Below are 18,544 nucleotides of genomic sequence, written 5' to 3'. Positions count from 1 at the left end.
TGTATTTTATTGATCTTTGGGAGTATTAATTTAAAAATTTCTGTGTGCTTGGCTGAAATTGATAGCTATAGATGATCTAAAAAAATCTTTCTAGATCTTAAGTTAAAAACACAAACTGTAGAAAATTTTGGAACACTCATTTTTCCTTCCGAGATGATTGAAAGAAACCTGATAAGAAAGCAAAGCTTGACTTGGCCTTTGAGTTGCGTCAACCTTGTCTGTATCATCATCGGATAAACTGACCCCCTTTCGCTGCCATTACGATGCCCCTGTTCCTCCGGCGGCCCACTTGCCATCAAAATTCACTTAATCATAAAATTAAACTCAAACTATAAAGCATTATCTTCTTCTCAAACGCCATCAATAACATACCCTTCACCCTTAATTGCCATGACCTTCAACATTATAATTTTGTCACTCTTCTTCATTGGCTTCCTCTTCAATTCTTCTTCTGCTCAAGTCATTGGTCGTAATGATCTTTATCCTCAGTGCTCCACCCGCAGTAATTTCACTGCCAATAGTACCTTCGACTCTAACCTCAAAACTCTCTTTTCTTCCTTAACTTCCAACAAAACCGCCAACCTCGACTTCTACAACACCACCGTTGGCCGCGGCGGCGGGACCATATACGGCCTCTTCATGTGCGTGGGTGACGTCAAGCAAGACATATGCCGCCAGTGCGTAGCTAACTCAACCCTACAGGCAGGTTCCGTATGCCCATTTTTGAAGGAGGCCGTAAACTGGCGCGATCCGTGCTTGGTTCGCTATTCCGACCGCAACTTCTTCTCCACCGTCAATACAAGGCCTAGACTTCGAATGTTGAACCCTAACAATGTCTCGAATCAGGCAGGGTTCATGAATGTATTGACGATTATTATGAACCAGACGGCGATAAAACAAATGAGACGGAGAATAACGAACAATGAAACTGATGATATCTTATGGGAATATTTTATGAATTTCTGTATATCTCAATCGATTTACAGCATGGTCCATATATAGCACTGAGCCACGAACTAGATTCCCATATTTTTCTCTAACTACTTAGATATCCTGATAGTGCTCCCCTTATTTAGCAACAACTAATCCTAGATAATCGCAAGCCAACGTGAACAAGTCTCACATCTTTTGACTTGATAAACCAGAAAAAGAACAAACAAATAAAACAAATAAGAGGGTAAATGGAGAGGACTCGAACTTTGCATGTCACGTGCTTTCAGGTTTGTGCTAATTTTTAACACTCCCCCTTAGTGCAAACCTCCGATCAACAACGCCGAGAGCACTTCGAAGACCTTGGACCTTTGGCTTCACTAATGCTTTGGTGAATATGTCTGCTACTTGAGCATTGGTGCCTACACCTATCAGCTTAACTTCTTCACTCAGGACCTTCTCACGTATGAAATGATGGCGCACCTCTATGTGTTTTGTTCTTGCATGGAAAACAGGATTCAACGCAAGTTTGACTGCACTTTCATTGTCACATCCTATTTGCATAGCATAATCAATTTCATGTAGGACATCCATGATTAACCTCTTCATCCAAACACACTCCTGTGCTGCCATTGTTGCTGCCGCATATTCGGCCTTAGTGCTAGACAAAGCCACTATATCTTGCTTCTTGCTACACCAAGAAACTACAGCTGATCCAGTGCTAAAACAGTAGCCTGATGTTGAATGTCTGTCATTTATATCCCCAGCCCAATCTGCATCCGTGAATCCACTTAATAAAAAGCTGTCACACTTTTTATATAAGAGCCCATATCCAACGGTTCCCTTCACGTAACGCAGGACCCTCTTGGCTGCTTCCAAGTGGGGAGTTCTCGGTTCTTGCATAAATTGAGAAATGACTCCTACCGCGTATGAAATCTCTGGCCTTGTGATGGTCAAGTAAATTAAACTTCCAACAAGTTGTCTGAACTTTCTTGGATCCTTTAACAGCTTCCCTTCTTCTTTCTTCAATTTCAAATTGGGTTCCATCGGAGTGGCTTTCTCTCTTGACTCCCCGATGCAAAAACGTTCCAGGAGGCTTCTTGCATAGGCTTGTTGAGAAACAAAATACCCCTGGTTTAATTTTTCCACTTCTAGGCCGAGGAAGCAACCGACCTCCCCCAGATTTTTCATGTCGAAGCGGACGGACAAGTTGTCCCTTAAGTTTGAAATCCCTGACTCATTATTCCCGGTTATTATCATGTCATCAACGTACAGCAGCACAAGCAGATGTACGTTTGACTCTGATTTTATAAACAAACTGGAGTCTGAATTTGAAATTCTAAATCCACAAAAGTAGAGGTATTGAGCTACTTTACCATACCAAGCTCGTGGAGCTTGTTTTAGACCGTAAAGTGCCTTCTTTAAACGACACACATGATCTGGGAATTTCTTTGAAACAAAGCCAGGGGGTTGCTGCATAAATACTTCTCGATCCAATTCTCCATACAGGAACGCATTCTTGACGTCAAGCTGCCACAGCTTCCACGCTTTAAAAGCAGCAAGTGAGATAATGGTTCTCATTGTCACCATTTTTGCAACTGGACTGAATGTCCCTTCATAGTCTAGTCCATAACTTTGAGAGAAACCATGAGCAACCAGGTGAGCTTTAAATCTGTCAATGGTGCCGTCGGACTTTTTCTTCAACCGAAACACCCACTTGCACGTGACTGGTTCACAGTCTTCTGGTTTGGGCACTAAGTCCCATGTTTCATTTTTGTCCAAAGCATCAATTTCTTCTTGCATTGCACGTTCCCAATCTGGATTTCCCTTTGCTTCCTCATAGTTTGTTGGTTCTTCTGTAGTTAGGCCTCCTGTAAAGAAACATGCAATCACATAACAGTTATTAACTTCATAATCCTTTAGGTAACGTGGTTGCCTCTTCTCTCTTGTCGATTTTCTGACGACTTGTTCACTGTGCTCTGTATTTTCGGTTTGTGACTCATTTTCTGCCTCTTCACCATTCTGTGTTTGCAAACTTTGTTCAGGGAATAGAAGCTCTAGACCGTCTTCGTCATCACCAAGAGCCACGAGTTTTGGAGCAGAGAAAGGTGCTGTCACTTCATCAAACACCACATCTCTAGAAATGGTGAATTTCTTGGTCTTCGAATCCATGCATCTCCAGCCTTTCCTACAAGAATCATAACCAACAAAAACACACTTCCTTGCTTTTGGGTCAAGTTTGGTTCTATTGCCTTTGGGAACATGAACATAGCATATAGAACCAAAGACTCTAAAGTAGTTTACATTTGGTTTTTCACCGTATAGGACCTCAAAAGGAGATTTCTGTGTACCTGGCCAAGGGGGCAATCCATTTGTCACATGGCATGCACTCTGAACTGCTTCTGCCTAAAGTGCCCGAGGAAGATTCTTATCATGTAGCCAAGAAAGACAAACCGAAGTAAGATGCCCAAGCTTCCTTTCTGCGACTCCGTTTTGCTGCGGAGTGTCCAGGCAAGTCATTTGACGAAGAATGCCATTATCATCACAATATTTGAAGAAGTCCTCAGACATATATTCTTCACCATTGTCACTTCGAAGACATTTTATCTTCTTCTCGAATTCCCTTTCAATGGCCTCTTTGAACTCTCTGAACTTTGGCAACGCTTCACTCTTCTCCTTCAAAAACTTCACCCATGTGAATCTCGAATAATCATCAATCAACACCATGACATATCGCTGCCCACTACCACTCAGAGTTTTTGTTGGTCCCATTAAATCTGTGTGGACCAGATCAAACATCGTAGTACGTCTATTTGATGATCTTTTGAAAGGAAGACGATGAGATTTGCCAAACTGACAACCTTGACAAATTATATCTTCACGAACATTCTTTAAAATGGGTATTCCATCTACCAGCCGCTTTGATGAGATTTGCTGCAACAATTGGTAACCCACATGACCCAGTCGAGCATGCGAAATTGCTGCATTGTCAACCTGGCTTGTCTTTTTCACGTATGCTTCTCCTGCTGGAACATGATAAACATCATCTAACTTAAAGCCCTTTAAGTGTGCATCATTGGCTACATTGATTATCACAACACCTTCTTTTGTTACTGGGTGTGTGGAGTTGTCAGCAGTAACAATGACCCGATCTCCATGATGTTCATGCACTTCTGAGAGCAAATTTTCGTTTTTGGTCACGTGGTGAGAGCAACCTGAGTCGACGATCCATTCTCTGTCTTTATTGTATACATAGTTTGCAAACGCTTGAGTTGACTTCTATTCAATGGCCTCAACCGTAAAACAATGGTCCCACTTGAGTTGATCATCCTCTTCACTGGTGCATGCAACGTTGGCCTTAGAGATCTTTACTCGACAATACTTCTTTATGTGTCCAGTCCTTCCACACCGAAAGCATGTAATGGGCTTCTTAACATACGTGTCACCATCTTCTTCTACACCGGAGTCTTCTTCTTTGTTCTTACTACCTGATACACTCCTTGTGCTAGATTTCCCTTTGGAGAAGAGAACGGCATTAGTCTCAAGGTTCTTTGCCATTTGCTTCGCTAGAGCTTCTTGGTTAGAGAGCAGATTCTCTAACTCTTCAACAGAGGGTTGTGTTGGCCACCCTTGTATGGAGGTGACGAAGGGCCTGTACTCTTTCTTCAAACCACGTATGAGATAGCGACATTAATGTGATTCGCTTATTTTCTCATTTGCATCAATCTCTGAAATCTCAGCACAAATGTTTTTAACTCTTAAAAAAAATTCCGAAATAGACATGACTTCCTGAGTCAGCATTGCTAATTCATTCTCCAACAACTGTAACCTTGCTGTGTTCTTTTTGGTGAATAACCTTTCAAGTGTCTGCCAGACTTCCTTAAGAGAGGTGATGTCACGGACATGATCAATGAACTCTTTGCTGATGGATGTCCTCAAAGCAAAGAACTCTTTGCTGATGGATGTCCTCAAAGCAAAGAGAGCCTTCCCACACTTGATCTTCCACTTGCGTCGTGACTCGGCATTCTCAGGTACGTCAGATGGAATTGTATTAGCACCGACCACCAACTCCTAAAGGTCCTGACCCTGAAGATATGCCTCCATGCACATTCTCCAGTACTTGTAGTTGTTGCCTACAAGCTTCTTCATACCGTTCTGAACACTTCCTCCATTTGAAACTTCCATGACAGCAGGCAACGAGAAAACTTGACTCACGACCAGGCTCTGATACCATAAAACAAATAAGACAAAGAATAACGAACAATGAAACTGATGATATCTTATGAGAATATTTTATGAATTTCTGTATATCTCAATCGATTTACAGCATGGTCCATATATAGCACTGAGCCATGAACTAGATTCCCATATTTTTCTCTAACTACTTAGATATCTTGATAGTGCTCCCCTTATTTAGCAACAACTAATCCTAGATAATCGCAAACCAACGTGAACAAGTCTCATGTCTTTTGACTTGGTAAACCAGAAAAAGAACAAACAAATAAAACAAATAAGAGGGTAAATGGAGAGGACTCGAACTTTGCATGTCACGTGCTTTGAGGTTTGTGCTAATTTTTAAGAGGATGGGGCGTCCAAGTCTGCTGTGATGAAGAAGAAGTTCAAGACGAATGCGGTGGCGGTAGAGTTTCAAACTCCATACGTTCTGGTTCAGTGCACGCCGGACCTTTGGTCGGCGGATTGCAGAAGGTGTCTGAGCGGAGTGACTGGGGACTTTAGATGGTGTTGTGATGGGAAGATCGGAGGAAGAGTGCTATATCCAAGTTGCCTCGCTCGTTATGAATTGTATCAGTTCTTTAATTCTTCTACGCCTCTTCGGCCGGTAACGCTGTCGCCTCCTCCGGCTCCACTTTCTCCTCCAGATCCTGGTAAGCTTCACAATTATATGCTTTTCTGATTTCTTTTTTTTTCCTAATTAAGTAAATTAGAGTAAATCCATTCATGAAAAAGATTAATTATATATGCTGATTTTGGGACCAAAATAGTTATTTCAAAACATGACATCAAAGTAGAGCAACCGTGAGCCGGCATTAGATGCTCATCGACGCGATGAGCTCCTGGCGCCGAGATGCGAAACGGTGTCGCATCATCAAAGCAGTGAAATGCTGAAAGGATTTCTCTCTCCATCCACGTGAAAATTGATGCCCGTCTCTCCTTTTCTCGTCTTAGGCTATAGTCACTGCCTTTTTTCTTCTTCTTGTTTTTTTTTTTCAAAGTCACTCACTTTTTTTTTATTTAAATATCTTTATAATTAAAAAATTCAAACATAGTACTCCTCCGATCTTTAATATAGGATCCAATTCTTGATTTGGTTTTGGTCCTAAATATAAGACTCATTTCTCATATTTATCAATTTTCTCTAAATTACCCCTATAGATACTCCCTCAACCATAATCAAGTAGAAGAGGAAGATGTGGTATTAAAAGAGATGATTATGTTATTTTAAGAAAAACATGTCACATTTCTTATAATTAACTAACTTATCTAATTTTTTTAATCTAATCAAATTAGTTAAATGGGTCTTACATTAAAGATCGGAGGAGCAATTATTTTTTAAAATTAACACACACACATACTATGTGTACTATAAAATTATATTTAGATTAAACTTTAACCTTCTACAATATCTTACAAAAAATGTTAACTAACACAGCTATAGTTCTTACACAAGTTAAGATGCATCCTGAAATACTTGTTAATTAGCAATATTTTAAATTAATTTGCAGTTCACCTAACAACTTAAAATATCTTTTAGTGGTAATTATAACTTAGATCAAACAAAATATTTCAAGTAAAATCAAATATCCAGGTGTATTAAATAAAAGAAAAAAAACTTATATCAAGTTTCTCATATCTATTATTCCAAGATTTTCAATCATATATAGCTACGTGTTTTTTTTAATATAAATTTATAATTAAATGTTAATATTTTAATAATACGATATATGATTATGTGTGATTCGAAAACTTCAAATAATAAATATAAAAAACTCGATTTAAGTATTGTCCTAAATAAAAATAAAAAATTTAGCCTTCTCAAAATTCTTAATACATTTGAAAAAATATTTTAGAATATTAAATAGATCACAAATTACTTAGAAATACGAATGCTACATAAAAAATATTTCAAAAAAATGGATGTTACTTAGAAAATGCTTTAGAGTAATACTAAATGCAACTTAGAAAATATTTTAACATGCGTCTTGACCCATGTAAGAATTATGGTGAATCAAACTGTATTGTTCATGTTTTTTTAAAAATATTTTGAAGGACTAATTTTGGTCTATAATTTTGAATTTAAAATTAAAAAATAATAATAAAAAGAAAGAGTGATTACCGCTGGGGGGATTGGGGACGCGGGGCATCGGTCATCACGTGGGATGGAGAGGGAAATCATTTCAACGTGTCACTACGCCTATGATACGACACCGTTCGACTGCTGAGCACCAGGTGTTCATCCATTCGATGAGCGCCTAATGCGGCGGACTCGAGGAACTGTAAATCTCTTCACCCTCATCAATGCACGCACACGGTGACTCGTATGGTACCAAAAAAAAATTATTATTATTATTTTTAAAATTTCTGGGAAGTAGGGAGGTGGGAGGAGACTATTCGTCTATGAGATTACTATAAATAACAACAAAAACTAAATCACTACAAATATTATTTACAAATAAAATATTGTTTTCAAAAGTCTCATGCTCATGACCAATTAATGATTTAGTTTCTTATAGATTGTTTTTTGGTATATGAAAGATACGTATATATAGATTGAGCACACAGTCAAAGAAGCAAAAGAACTAATTTTAATTTTTGATGGAAGTAAAAGGTAGAAATCAAATAGTATATCATTTTTTTCATAAAATAAAGACCCCGAAACTTACTAAGTTTAGAAGTATTTTTTCTGAAAAATATGCATTTGAGATATTTTAAAATATCAAGGGAGGAAGACGAGAATTTATAGGGGAAGCATTTTTTCGCTGAAAGTAATAATCTTATTTTAAATATTTTAAAATTTAAATTACTTAATAAATTTTATATCCGCGAAAAGCCGGTCCCTGCAACTCAATTTGGAGTCATGTGTGAAGAGAACCATATGCCAATGCGAAACGCAGAAACAACTTCGCTTTTGCCGATTTTGCGTCTTGGTGTTCCGCCGACACCAGTTTGGGGTACTTCAAATGATTCATATTGAATTCGGTTCACACATGACTCAAAAAATTGACTTGCTTGGAGGTTAATAAAGACTCAAATGGCTTTTAGCTCTAGCTTCAATATATACGCTAATTATTTAGAGACATGGTGATAAGGAGTGACATTGAGACGTGGAAATATTCTATATACAGTAAAAAGGAAAAGGCGATTGAGGACTATTTTGATAGCTGTGGCTTCTCCTGTTGGTGCTATGATACTTTTATGCTTCGCCTACTATTTATCAAAGAATCAGATAAAGAAGATACGTATGGCTTTTCTCATGCGAAGGTACTGTAAGTAATTTTCATTCCATCTCTTCACTACTCACACAGTTTGGCTAGCTAGTTGGAGAGTGGCGATACTTCTCGTATGCTTTAATATCTTGGTTGATTTGTCTAGTTGGAAGCGAAAGCAACACTTTAGAGCCTCTGCAATTCAGTTTGGCTACGATTGAAGCAGCGACAAATAAGTTTTCGAAGGGAACCAGTTTAGGTCGGGGTGGATTTGGACAAGTTTACTAGGTGAGAAATGCCGTCGATGTGTAAATATCATGATATTTATAGTACAGTATTGGTTATATTGTTTTTCCTCTTTAATTTAATCAACTATGACTTCAGGGCATTCTTTCAAATGGTCAAGAGATAGCTGTAAAAAGACTTTCGAAAAGCTCTCGCCAAGGAGCAGAAGAATTTAAGAATGAAGTTTTGCTAATAGTCAGGCTCCAGCATAGAAATTTGGTGGCCTTGCTAGGATTTTGCATAGAAGAGCAAGAGGAAATTCTCATTTATGAATATGTTCCCAACAGAAGTCTTGATTACTTCCTGTTTGGTTAGACTCTTCTAAACTCATTTTAACTCAATCGAAATTTAGATACATGCTTGTTATTAACATTTGACATTCGCTATCTCATATATGCTAAAGTTAATTACTTGTTTTCAATTATCTTTCTTTAATTTGTCAGTCTAGTCATTAACGATAGCTTTATATATGTATAGGTTCTCAAGAAAGCAAAGTGTTAAATTGGGAGGGACGTCACAAAATTATTGGAGGAGCTGCTAGAGGAACTCTTTACCTTCATGACTATTCTCGAGTCAAAATTATACATCGTAATCTCAAACCTAGTAGTATTTTGTTAGATGATGAAACAAATCCAAAAATTTCAGATTTTGGGTTGGCTAGGATGATTGGATTCAATGAAATTGAGGGAAATACCAAAAAAATTGTTGGAACATAATAAGTTATAAGATTTTTCCTTCAAACTCTTTTACCTCTATCATGGTATGGCTGAATAAACAAGAATAAGCTTTTATGATAAGCCGACATAAAAGTTCATCTTTCATTTTTTTCCCCCCATTTGAAATGTCCAAATGTGTTGCTTGTTAGCCATCAGAAAAAGACTTATCATTGACATTTTGATTTTTCAGTGGTTATATGTCTCCAGAATATGTAATGTTTAGACAATATTCTGAAAAATCAAATACTTTTAGTTTTGGAGTGATAGTATTAGAAATTATTAGTGGAAAGGAGATCACAAGTTCTCCTGATCAATCTCATGGCCTCCTAAACTATGCAAGTTAATATTGTAATGTGTTTATTACACTAATATTTCTCATACAATTGTCTCAAATTTGAGAGAGATTATTTTAACAATATTGCGTGAGATATTTAAAATAGCTAAGTTTACTGAATTGTTGCAGGCTTGGAATCAATGGAAGGAAGAAAAGATATTAGAGATTTTGGATTCAAATCTAATTGAATGTGAATCGTTGAATGAAGTGAACAAGTGTAACCAGAAAATCCAGAAGCAAGGCCTTCTATGGCTACAGTTATTTCATATCTTAGCCATGATTCAATTCGATTGCCATTTCCAAAAGAACCTGTGTTAAAGCATAACATGTTATATCATATTTTGTATTAAGAGTCCGATATTGTATCAGCTATAGGTTGTCTAGAATATTCTCACCTTTACACGTGTCTAGTTTCAATAGGCTCTCAATTATTTCTGCTGATTCTTTGTAATGCGTTTTGTCCTCTAGCTATTGTATTCTTGTCTATATATTCAATAAAGGAACGCAGAGCACTGTGCTTCGGATTATTCAATTCCTTTTACCCTAGCTTTTCTATCTTGGTACCAGAGCCATGGCGGCGGCTGACTCTACCTCCTCTGCTTAAAAAACCTATAGCCTTTTTAGCTCTTCAAGCCAAACGTCTGCGATTAAGCTGGATTGTAGCAATTACCTTGTGTGGGAGTCCGTTGTCTTGCCGCTGATTGAAGGGAACCGCTTAGAAGGACACCTCAATGCCTCTGCCAGGATCCCGCCTCGCTTGCTCCCTGAAGCTGAAGGGACGAAGGTGAATCCAGAATACGAGGAATGGTTTGCGGTAGATCGAATGCTGGTAGGATGGTTAAGAAACACTATGACTCAAGATGTTGGAGCACAGCTTCTTCACTGCAAAACCGCTTCAGAGCTGTGGAGTGGTGCTCGTGGACTAACTTGTGCATCGACTAAGGCAAGGATAATGGTGTACAAGACTGAGCTGCATCACACCAGGAAAAATGGAATGAAGATGGAAGAGTTCCTGAGCAAAATGAAAAATATTGCAGATAAGCTTGCTCTTGCTGGAGCACCTGTCAGTGATGAGGAATTACTTCTCCATACGTTAAATGGTCTAGACGCAGAATACAACGCGATCGTTGTCAAGCTTGCTGATCAAACTGGGCTCACTTGGATTGATGCACAAGCCTCCCTTCTTTCTTTTGAAGGTCGCTTGGAACAACTTAGCCATTTTGCTTCCCTCACTATTCAGCCGAGTGCTAATGTAGCTCAACGTCAAGATACTCCGACTGGTGCCTCACCTGATTGTCGTTTTTCCGACTCTGGTTCTGGACGCAATGGTTGGCGTGGAGGTCGTGGTGCACGTGGTAGATCACGTGGTCATCGAGGAGGGGGTAACAATGGCAGAACCTACTGCTTCTACTGTTAGCGACCAGGACATATCATGGCGAACTGCTACTATAGAAATGATCGAAACTTTATGCCCACATCAGACTATGGTCGACCTGTTGATCCTCATGCCTACTATGCTTCCCCTTACTCTGTTTCAGATCCAAATTGGTACATGGATAGCGGAGCTAATTACCATGTGACTCCTAATTCAGACAACCTTGATCAAGTAGCTCCGGTTGGTAAGTCTCATCTTTCTACTTGTACTGGTGAAAAGAGTCGGATCTTGGGTATTGGCTCAAAATTCATACCCTGCCCTACCTCTAACACTAAACTGCTTCTCAAGGATGTCTTATTAGTTCCTAATGCCACTAAAAATCTCATGAGTGTGAATAGACTTATAGAAGATAATTTTGTTGATGTGAACTTCACTAATTCTGGGTGTACTGTGAAGGACAAAGTGACAGGGGAATTGCTGATGCAAGGAACGCCCAGGGACGGAATGTATCCAATGGGTAGTAAGGCTAAGTTTCAACCTCAAGTGCACGTTGCTCGTTTTACCGGAGATGAAGATGAAGTTAGAAATTGGCACCACAAATTAGGACATCCTAGCTTTAGAATTTTGAAAGAAATTTTGAACAGGTGTAATATGAAAATTCCTGTGAATGAAAAATACTTTTGTGAAGCCTGTCAACTTGGGAAATCAAAACATTTACCGTTTACTCATTCTGTCTCTCATGCTTCTGAGCCTTTAGATTTAATTCACTCTGACTTGTGGGGACCTTCTTCAGTGCAATCTGTTCATGGACACAGGTTTTATATTCATTTTGTCGATGATTTTAGTCGCTATACTTGGATTTATCCACTAAAACACAAAGGGGAAGCTATACATGCCTTTAATCATTTCAAGGCTTTCGTTGAAAATCAATTCAACAAGAAAATTAAAGCTCTGCAGTGTGATAATGGTTCAGAGTACAAGCCTTTTGTCCCTATAGCTCAGTCTGCTGGCATCAATTTAAGATTTACTTGTCCATATACATCTCCTCAAAACGGTCGCGCAGAGAGAAAGCACTGTCACATAGTTGAGATGGGACTGACTTTACTAGCTCAAGCACATATGCCACTCACATATTGGGTGGATGCTTTCCAAGTGGCTGTCTACTTGATAAACAGATTGCCTACACCAGTATTAGAAGGCAAAACTCCTCTGTTTGAATTGTTTAAAACAGAGCCAGATTACAAATCTTTACAACCCTTTGGGTGTGCTTGTTATCCTTGCTTGAAACCTTATAATGAGCACAAATTTCAATTTCATAGTCAAAGGTGTGTCTATTTGGGTGTAGCAAATCAACAAAAAGGGTATAAATGTTTGAGCTCCACTGGGAAAATATTTGTGTCCAGACATGTGGTTTTTAATCCATCTTCCTTCCCTTTTGTCACAGGATTTTTAAATAAAAGAGCAGGTGCAAGAGAATCAGATGATGCAACGATGATAATGCCTCCACTTGTGCACTCTGTGAATCTATTAACACAAAATCAGCAACCTGAAGCAAATATTGAAGTCTCCACGAGCTCTTCTTCAAATAGTACTGATTCACTCTCAAGGACTGACAGTGTATTACAAAATGGCTCTCCACCTCAAAGCCCATATGATGAAGTACCCTCTGCAAATCAGTCTATGAGTAACAGGCCCAATATTGAGGTTGAAGCCCAAAATCCACCACAAGATCCATTAAATAGACATCATATGGTTACCCGAGCCAAGGACGGAATTTACAAGCCCAAGCATCCATTTATTGGGCTTATGCAAGCGGAAGACCCAAAATCCTTGTCAAAGGCATCTGAACCCGCTTCAATCCCTATGGCTCTTTCTCTTCCTCAATGGCGGCAAGCAATGGTGGATGAGTTCAACGCCTTGCAGAAAAATTAAACCTGGGTCCTAGTGCCATACGATGGTTCACAGAAGCTTGTTGATTGTAAATGGGTCTTTAAGACCAAGTTTTGTGCAGACGGTTCTATACTGAAGCACAAAGCACGACTGGTTGCGAAAGGTTTCCAACAAGCTGCCGAAATTGACTATGGAGAAACCTTCAGCCCAGTAATCAAACCTTCGACGGTCTGAGTAGTACTTACCATTGCTGTAAGTTTTAACTGGGAAATTAGGCAGTTAGATGTAAATAATGCTTTCTTAAATGGTTTTCTCCAAGAGAGTGTATACATGAAGCAACCAGAGGGTTTTGTAGATCAGAGTCGTCCCAATCATGTCTGCCGGTTAATCAAAGCCATTTATGGGTTGAAGCAAGCACCAAGAGCATGGTATGATCGTTTGAGACTTATTTTGCAGCAGTGGGGATTCTATAATGCAAGAAGTGACACATCTCTATTTCTGCTTCGAAAGGGTAACATCACTGTCTTTGTTTTGATTTATGTGGATGACATTTTGATCACTGGAAACAATTCAGATTATCTGAGAAGTTTTGTGCAAAAACTGAATTCTATGTTCTCCTTGAAAGACCTTGGACCGCTATACTATTTTCTGGGTCTTGAAGTCTTTAGAGACAGTTCTGGAATTTTTCTGAATCAAGGGAAATATGTATTGGACCTGTTAAAGAAATTTAATATGCTAGATTGTGCCCCTGTCCCAACACCTATGGTTACAGGTAGACATTTTTCATTCGATGATGGTGAATTGATGAAAGATCCCACTCTGTACAGAAGAGCCATAGGATCTTTACAGTATTTAACAACTACTCGGCCGGATATTGCTTTTTCTGTAAATAAGCTAAGTCAATTTTTATCAAATCCAACAGTGAATCATTTTCAAGCTGTCAAGCGTATACTGAGATATTTGAAAGGAACATACAGTTATAGCTTGCACATAAAACCTTTATCATCTCTACAAATTATGGCATATACTGATGCTGATTGGGCTACTGATCTTGATGACCGAAAATCCATGGGGGGTTTTTGTATTTATCTGGGTAATACGTTAGTTTCCTGGTCTTCTTGCAAACAGAGGGTGGTCTCTAGATCCAGCACTGAGTCTGAATATCGAGCATTAGCTGATGGAGCTGCTGAGGTAAAATGGATCACATCTTTATTATTTGAATTAGGCTTGTTTTTAAAACAACCTGCTGTGCTGTGGTGTGACAACATTAGTGCACAAGCTCTAGCTTCAAATCCAGTTCAACATAGTCGGAGCAAGCATATAGAGATTGATATTCATTTTGTTAGAGACCTGCTGGCTTCTCGATGTATTGACATCAGATATATACCTTCAAGTCATCAGGTAGCAGACTGCCTAACAAAGTCTCTTGCTCACTCTCAGTTCTCCCACTTCAGGCGCAAACTCGGGCTGTCTATCACACCCTCTCGTTTGAGGGGGAATGTTAAAGCATAACATGTTATATCATATTTTGTATTAAGAGTCCGATATTGTATCAGCTATAGGTTGTCTAGAATATTCTCACCTTTACACGTGTCTAGTTTCAATAGGCTCTCAATTATTTCTGCTGATTCTTTGTAATGCGTTTTGTCCTCTAGCTATTGTATTCTTGTCTATATATTCAATAAAGGAACGCAGAGCACTGTGCTTCGGATTATTCAATTCCTTTTACCCTAGCTTTTCTATCTACCTGCTTTCTTTCTGTAGGGCCAAATGGAGCTTATTAATACCGAAAGTAAAGATTCTATTAATGAAATGTCTACAAGTGAATTCTATCCTAGGTAGGACGAGGCTTTTATTTCATCTTGTCCTTTGCCATCAAGACTCAATTTGCTACCTTGTTAATCAGAGAACAAGTATTTTTATGTTATTGTACCCAAATGATGAGATTCAACATAAATGGTAATGTTGATATTATTATTCAATAATACATTTTCCAATAAAAGGATGATGATTAAAATAATTAGCTAGACTTAATGGTTACAAGTTTGTAATCGGTGGGGGGATGAAAAGTTGTCAGAGATATAGGATTCAAGGATAAATATTGAATTCAGATCATATAATGAAGTGATTAGTACATCGTCGGGTTGTTTTGTATTCAAGAAAATCCAAACGCAAAGCCACAATTGTAATATCACAGCAATTATTTAACTCAGCCGTCACTTCCAGAGCAACTTTTTTTTTTTTTTTGCATTGTCAAATGGAGCTCACTAATTGATTTGTAAGTAAAGAATCATGCTCTACAAATGAAGTCTCGTTGAGCCAACTTTTCCTCACCAGTAAAATCCTTTTATTTCTGCTTTTTCTTAAATGCAGATGCTCTGTTTGGTATCTACGAGATAAAAGTATTGCACAAATTAAATACAAAGACAGAGCCTCTTAATGGACGGCAGAAGAAAAAAGGGGCCAAAAACAAATCCAAATCTGAAATGATCAATTTTATATTGTTATTGCACGCGTATTTTAAAAATAAAATACAAACCATCAGTTCCCAGAGTAGAGAAAAACAAAAGTTGAAGTCTGATCTACTCCGATCTAACGAGGAAATAGTGTACTATTCGACATTTCACTGATGGAATATTGATTGTGGTTGGCAAGCTGACCCTCCATTTCTCTGGTGGTTGCTACTGGTTCCATTTGACTATGTATGAAGAATGCTGGTTCTTGAGGAATTGGTAATTCAATTGAATCATTACTTAGATATTGAACAACTTCATTCATGGAAGGCCTAACTTCTGGATTTCCTTGAACACACAACAAGCCGACATGGATGCATTTGATTATTTCACTGTGTGACTCAACTTCTGTCAGATTTGGATCCACCATCGCTATCAATTTTTCGTCCCTCCAATGCTTCCAAGCCTACCATTATGTCAAACCGTTAATTCAAAATAGGGCCCTGCTATTAATTTGATTATAGAATATTGTTAACATCAGCTCCAATGACTGCTTTGATGCTTATAAAGATGACCATGATGAAAGGTATGAGATGATTATTTGAGAAATATTGAAAGTTTTATACTCACATTACTCAATAGTCCATCAGCATATTGAGATTCAGGATATTCACGATGAGAATTTATATTCTTCTTTCCACTAATAATTTCTAAAACCATCACCCCAAAGCTGAAAACATCTGATTTCTCAGAAAATAGTCCAAATTTAATATATTCTGGAGACATATAACCCCTGTAATAAATATATATATAAAATAACAAATAAATATATCAATATATGTTAGAATATTAGCACAATCTTGTGCCAATTTTTGAGCAAAATCTTGTGCCAATATTTAAATTCAATAGCAAAGTACATGTGCAAGATACACACATACCTCTAGAGAAAGACAAAGATAGAAAAAAGAGAGAGAAAGAACTTACAATGTTCCAACAATTCTATTTGTGTTCCCCCTGGTTTCATTAATGCCAACCATTCTTGCCAAGCCGAAATCAGAAATTTTTGGATTCATCTCATCATCTAACAATATATTGCTAGGTTTGAGATCTCGATGTATTACTTTAAGGCGTGAATGTTCATGGAGATAAAGAATTCCTCCAGCAATGCCTCCTATAATTTTGTGGCGCTCAAGCCAATTTAACATTCTTGGCTTTTGTGAACCTATTCATAATTAGATTACTTTGTGAGTATTAAATTGAATGACAGATATGTTCACCTCCAAGACTAACAAAAGAATGGACAGTACATGAATAAGAAAATTGAAAAAATGGTAAGATGAGTTTGGTTAGAAGAAACAAACCAAATAAAAAGTAATCCAGACTCATGTTGGGAACATATTCATAAACAAGTATTTTTTCTTCGTCTTTCAGGCAAAATCCTAATAGTGCCACCAGGTTTCTATGTTGAAGTTTGGCAATTAATAGAACCTCATTCTTGAATTCTAATAAGCCCTGACTAGAATTTTCTGACAATCTCTTTACAGCTATTTTGCTGCCATCGGGAAGAATGCCCTGAAATCATAAATAGTCAGACAATGAGGGGGTGGGAAATACTTGCAATTAATGATATACACAAGCACACACGTGGATTTGATCGCATAATTAAGTTACCTCGAAGACTTCTCCAAATCCACCTTTGCCTATTCTATTTTCAGTTGAGAACTTATCTGTTGCAGCTTCAATTGTTGCCAAATTGAACTGCAATGACTCTAACATGGCTCCTTCACTTCCAACTATAGATATAGGTACATTTCAAGGTAAGTACACTACAACAACATAGTTTTTCTCACAGTTGACTGAGTTTTCTTTCTTGTTTTTTCAAGGGAAGAAAAAAAAGCATACATACAGTTTTTCTTCAGAATCTCCTTATAGCTCTTGCTCCTTTTTCTCTGCCAGTAATAGTAGCCGAAACAAAGGAGCATGATTGAGCCAATAGTGACAGACACCACCGCTATTATAATTGTTCGTGAGTGGTCGTTATCTTCTCCTGAGTAAATTAAATGGGATTGTACATTCCACAGACAAGAAATGGAGAAGATTTGTGAGCACAAAATTGAGAGCGAATTAAGAATATCAATTTGCATTTAGTTAACTATATCTCTGTAAGAAAAATGATTAGATCGCAATTACTTTACCTGGATTTCCTGGGGGACCTGTCTCATCTGGGGGATACGCAGGTGGCACCGAAACAACATTTTTACTGTCATTATAAAATATGTACGATTCAAACCTCAAGTTGCAGCTAGGATTCATGACCTGTCCTCCTTTCTTTGCAGAACAACATGACATGATATTTTGCAAAGCACCTTGTAGACATTTTCTGCAGTCTTGGCTGGACAGGTTTGGAGTACATTGTGCAAGAGTATACAACGTTTTCAACTCTAAATCGCTGGATTTTGTGTTTGTCTCAAAATTTTTCACTCCTACACTCTCTGATGAGTTCGTCGTTGCCGCCACTAGATCATTCAATGTATTCCCTAACAGCCGATTGAAGGTCTTTGTTTCGTTTTCAAGCATATCCCCACCGGGTTTTGTATATACAGGCAGTGTGTCCAGGGTAGAGAAGAAAAAGCGATTGGAATAGCGAAGCATACACAATCATACCATATGATAGCCTCCTTTGAATTGGGACACGAAAAGTTTAGTTGCTCGATTCCCTCATTGACGCATTCATGGCAGAGCTCAAGGGGCACATCTCCCCGACACATGAAGAGGCCGTTGATGGTGTCCGGCTTGTTTCCGACGCTGGTGCTGTAGAATCCTTTGTTTTTGGTGTCGTTGGATGCCTTGGAGAGTTGTTGAGTGAGATTTCTGAGGTTGTTTAGGTACTGATGGTCATTGGCTTCGGTGGTCGAGCAGTTGCTGCCTGTAAGATCAGGACGTCCAAGCGCTGTTTAACAACAGAAGCAAAATGTTCAGGATTAAGTCATTTTATTGGGTACAGAAAGGGGCCGAAGCCCAAAACATCAAATAAAAACCAAGACCCAAAGAAAACTCAAAAGCTCATCCCGCCTCTTTCCAGGTCCATGCGTGTTTGACAACCTCAAAAGCTTCTG

The 18,544-nt window shown here is 38.3% G+C and overlaps 1 protein-coding gene and 1 pseudogene across 1 annotated transcript; one reads left to right on the top strand and one right to left on the bottom strand.

The window, feature by feature from the left end:
• The first annotated feature begins 5,536 nt into the window (after positions 1 to 5,536).
• On the top strand, positions 5,537 to 11,127 carry LOC114744527 (cysteine-rich receptor-like protein kinase 10; annotated as a pseudogene).
• Positions 11,128 to 15,567: 4,440 nt separating this feature from the next.
• LOC114744526 (putative receptor-like protein kinase At4g00960) lies at positions 15,568 to 18,315 on the bottom strand. Its single transcript, XM_028932694.1, has 7 exons — positions 17,624 to 18,315; positions 17,335 to 17,475; positions 17,100 to 17,221; positions 16,790 to 17,000; positions 16,413 to 16,650; positions 16,059 to 16,221; positions 15,568 to 15,894 (listed from the first exon to the last, which is right to left on the bottom strand). The coding sequence occupies exons 1-7, from the start codon at positions 18,078 to 18,080 to the stop codon at positions 15,568 to 15,570; spliced, it is 1,659 nt and encodes a 552-aa protein (XP_028788527.1). The 5' UTR covers positions 18,081 to 18,315.
• Positions 18,316 to 18,544: the final 229 nt, after the last annotated feature.

The sequence above is a fragment of the Neltuma alba genome, unplaced genomic scaffold (genome assembly GCF_004799145.2).
Source record: "Neltuma alba isolate B1F8T4 unplaced genomic scaffold, ASM479914v2 tig00004377_pilon, whole genome shotgun sequence".
Lineage (NCBI taxonomy): Eukaryota > Viridiplantae > Streptophyta > Magnoliopsida > Fabales > Fabaceae > Neltuma > Neltuma alba.
The sequence above is the reverse complement of the archived record's forward strand: the minus strand, read 5'-3'. Positions and strand labels throughout refer to the sequence as shown.